Source organism: Impatiens glandulifera, chromosome 1 (assembly GCF_907164915.1).
Source record: "Impatiens glandulifera chromosome 1, dImpGla2.1, whole genome shotgun sequence".
NCBI classification, from domain to species: Eukaryota; Viridiplantae; Streptophyta; class Magnoliopsida; order Ericales; family Balsaminaceae; genus Impatiens; species Impatiens glandulifera.
This window is the reverse complement of record NC_061862.1, coordinates 120,784,539-120,789,076: the sequence shown is the minus strand read 5'-3', so window position 1 is coordinate 120,789,076 and position 4,538 is coordinate 120,784,539. Positions and strand designations below refer to the sequence as shown.

At 34.4% G+C, this 4,538-nt stretch overlaps 1 protein-coding gene across 1 annotated transcript; it reads left to right on the top strand.

Annotated features, from left to right (window-relative positions):
- Positions 1–341: 341 nt before the first annotated feature.
- Positions 342–2,593, top strand: LOC124941676 (alpha-1,3-arabinosyltransferase XAT3-like). Its single transcript, XM_047482026.1, has 3 exons — positions 342–486; positions 595–669; positions 1,246–2,593. The coding sequence occupies exons 1-3, from the start codon at positions 342–344 to the stop codon at positions 2,574–2,576; spliced, it is 1,551 nt and encodes a 516-aa protein (XP_047337982.1). The 3' UTR covers positions 2,577–2,593.
- The last annotated feature ends 1,945 nt before the right edge of the window (positions 2,594–4,538 follow it).

Below are 4,538 nucleotides of genomic sequence, written 5' to 3'. Positions count from 1 at the left end.
GTCAACCCCTGCAGCGTCCCTTTCAGAATCCCGGAGATATATTAATTGAATTCTCAAGTCATCGATTAATTTAATTAATTGTTACAAATTCAATTAAAACAAATTATAAGGTGCTTACCTAAGGGAATGATCAATCATTGGGAGACATTAAATCTTCAGCAGATCAAACCTTCTCCATTTATACCAGAAGATTCAATAAAAAACTCACTACATGAAGGCCACACATTTTGCATAAGAAACCCCTTCATGGCCTTCCATTCCATGTATACATTGTTCAATATATATATTGTCATTTTTTATCATTAATTTGTGGATCTTTCATTAAAGGAAGGAAATAGAAGATGAAGTATTACAATACCCTTCTTGGAAAGAGCTTTAATCAGAATGATCAGAAAAGACTTGGTTTTGGGGCTTTTGCTTGTTGTTTGGTCATTGCTTTAACATTGTGCACTGTGTTTAAGCCATTTGTTGCCTCCATATTTTCTTGTAAGTAGTAGCGGTTTTACCATCTTCTTCTTTCTTGCACAACTATGGAGTAATCTTTCTTCGCATTTCTATCATTTCACATTGTATAATGTCGATTCTAATTTGCAGTGAATATTCAGTTGGTAGCGCAAAATGGGCGCAATGTGATAAAATCCGAGGAGTTTAATATTTCGTATGTAATGGGTAATTTTCCTTCCTCAGATTTCTCGCTTTCCATATCTTTGCTTTTTAAAATCAAAAGATTTTTACTGATTTGTAATAACAAAAAATCAAAAAGTGCATCGTGAGTTATTATTGGATACGAAATTATTAGAGAAAAATGTTCTTAAAGTAGTAAATTTTCTTGCATTTCGTAAAGTATGTTTATTACAAATTAACCATTTTTTTTGGTTTATTTGCATAACCACTACATGAAACAAACTTAAAACATTTGTTTTTGATTTTTTAGATAAAATTATTATTATACTTACCACCATGAAATTAGTATTTTTGACATATATATAGCTATTTTTAAGGAACTTACTTTCTTTTTAATATAGTACTATATATATATTGTTTCCTTTTTTTTTTTAATTAAGTCATGGCACCACATATATTTACACAATATAACTTTATTTGATTGGTTTGAATATTTCATGGTTTATGTGACCTTTTCATATAACCTATCAATAAAATAATAAAAATTTCTTCCCTTGCAAAAAGAAAAAACTTATTTGAGAAAGTCTAATATTGATTAAGTTAAAACTGATATTCATGCAGGTGCCAATATTGTATCTGAAGTAAAACATGAAGCTACACCTGTTGTCAATCTTCTTAAACCGAATTCATCCGAACAAAGGAAACCAATATTCCTTAATCTCCCCAAATCATCGGGGACAAAACCGACCCTCCATAACGACACTAGTGCAGTACTAGAAGAAGCAAAGGCTAAGATTAAAAATGTTGGTAGGCCAATTATTTGCAATTTTTCTGAGCCAAGGTCAGATATATGCGAGATGAATGGGAATGTTCGAGTCCATGGCAGCTTATCGACAATATTTTTCCCTTCACCCGACAATATTTCAGATACATGGAGCATAAGGCCCTATGCAAGGAAAGACGACGCGATTGCAATGAAAAATGTCACAAGAATAACCATCAAAACAACCTTAAAGTCTCCCAAAGGCAATAATTTGCCAATTTGCACACACAATCACAGCATACCGGCTGTTATCTTCTCCACGAGCGGCTACATTGGAAACCATTTTCACGATTTCACAGACGTGATCATTCCCTTGTTCCTCACATCACGAGAATTCAACGGAGAAGTACAATTTATGGTCACAAACAAGGATGCATGGTGGCTAAACAAGTACATTGAAGTACTCAAAAGCCTCTCTAAATATGAAATTATTGATCTTGACAAAGAAGACAAAGTCCATTGCTTTCCTAAAGTAATTGTGGGATTAAGGCATCACAAGGAATTTGGTATTGATCCTTTGAAATCCCAATTCTCCATTGGTGAATTTCGGAATCTTCTTAGAAACTCATATTCCCTCAAAAAGGAAACCGCCATAAAATTGGGTGGGAAACTGAAGAGGAAGCCTCGACTTCTAATGATCACAAGGAAAAAGACAAGATCATTTATGAACGAAATGGAGATAGTTAAGATGGCACAAAGTTTAGGATTCGAAGTTATCCTGGCAGAAGCTAACGCAAATCTAAAGCAATTTGCTCAATTGGTTAATTCTTGTGATGTGATGATGGGAGTGCATGGTGCTGGTCTAACTAACATTGTTTTCCTTCCTGAAAACGCGATCTTGGTCCAAATAGTTCCATTGGGGAAGATGGATTGGTTGGCGAAAACAGACTTTGGGATACCCTCAATGGAGATGAACTTAAGGTACCTTGAGTATCAAATTGTGGAGCATGAGAGTTCATTGATTAAGCAATATCCTATTGATCATCCTGTTATCAAGGACCCATATTCAGTGACCAAGAAGGGTTGGTTTGCTTATAGATCTGTGTATATGGACAAGCAGGATGTAAATCTTGATGTTAATAGGTTCAAACCCACTTTGTTGAAAACCCTTGAGCTTTTGTACAAGTAGAAGGTAGTTTGTGTTTTTGTAAACATGTACATTATATGTATATTGATTCTTGTGCTTTATCATTAAGGCCAATTACCTTTTTAGAACAATAAAATTATCAAAAGATATTGAAATAAAATTGAGACAATGTTTTTTTTTTTGGGGGGGGGGGGGGAAGGATAGAACTTTTATCATTAATCCATAGTCACACAAAAGTGACATTAATAATGGTGAAATATAGTAACAAAAATAAGTTATTGTAAAGATAATATTTTTACAATGACAAATTTAGTTTTGTTGTGTAAACTAGCTTCCTCCTTAATAAGTAGATGGTGACAGCAAAGGATTGAAAAAGAAACTTTTTGTGATGTTTTCTTTAAATGTTGACTATATCTTGGAAGAACAATATGCGGAAATAAAATGTTGGAACATGTCTTACCACATTAAAGATAGCTTATTGTGAACAATGTGCGAAAATAATTACTATTTTCCTTTTAGATATAGTCATTACTTAAAAGAAAACATTACAAAACATTTTGGTAGACACATTATTTACCGACAAATTTATAATTTTAAAAATTCTGAATCAACTATATTCTATTTACAAAATTTTTTAAACCGGCATTCCATATTATTAAAATAAATATATGGTTTGAAAACGATTTCCAATCTACCCGAATTTCAAAATATTTAGTTTGAAAACGTCGTAGCCCTAAGCGGTTCTTTTTTTAAAAAGATTAAAAAATGTTATGACATCGGATAGTGGACCAAATATGGTGATTCAAAAGGGGAAATGACTCCCATGCCATATGGATCACTTCTTGGAGTCCTGGCGTCACCTCGCGGTAGGCGGTAGAATTCGGCAAAGGAAGCGACCAGTCATCCAAACTTATTTGCTGAAATTGCATGGATGGACTGTACATGTTGAGACAGGGATGATTATAAAAGAATCCCATGGCCTTTCCGCGCGATGGGAGAGCATTAGAGGAAGAGAAAAAGTTCGAAGAAAAATCCGTCATTAATGGTCATTTCAAGCTTTCGTTTTTTTTTTATTAATTTGTGAAGAGGACTCCAAGAGTTGTTTAAAGAATGTCAAAATCTTCTTGAAGTTGTTAGGGTGATTACCAATCAATTGTAATCTCTCATTCTACATGTAATACACGTTACAAACAAAAATTAATTTAATATAGTTGAGTTCGTGTGTTATTATATATTGAGTTATTCTTTGAATTGATGATTGGAAATTGTTCCTAACATAAGAAGTTTTTTACCGAATTATATTCGATCCATTCACTTTACAACAAATTTTTTCAATTTCAAACTTTAAAATATCGCGTTGCTGTTCTTGAGCTCTATATTAAGAATTGCAATTCAAGGATGATCTAAACAATTTATAAACGTGATTGGAGCTTTTCTAAACCATCGTTTTGGGATTTGGTTGAGGTTTGCCTAGTTCACAAAATTTGGTTCAAGTTTCGGTTTTTACTTTTGTGTTTAGTTTAGGTTTACTCTAGGTTGCATTTGGATGCTTGGGTTTTGATTCCTGTTGGTGAAGGGAAACTTTCTGTAAGTTCAAAATTCCATTTGATTTGAAATTGGCATTGTACGATTTTCCGACAAAGGCTTCGATTGTCCGAAGAAACTCTATTCGGAGGTTGAAGACAGACCGTGACCTTATTCTTGACCGAGCTGCCTCCCCATCGACCGAAGATGCCTCCGCATCTAGCTCCCATTTCGACCGAGGAGGCCCGCCCACCTGATCACCGAAGCGACCAAAGAAGTTCCGCGCACTAGCTTCATCCGCGACCGAGAGTTTCCGCGTTTAATTGTCTAGTTCACTCCTGAATCAGCCCGCACCCAAATTCGAAACTCGCGGGCCAAACAGCTCGACCCGATGGCCCTAGTGCCTGTTTGATTGCAACTTTCTGTATTTTAGTATTTTAAACATATTTATGGAACTTTTAAAAATCCAAAATTGCTAAA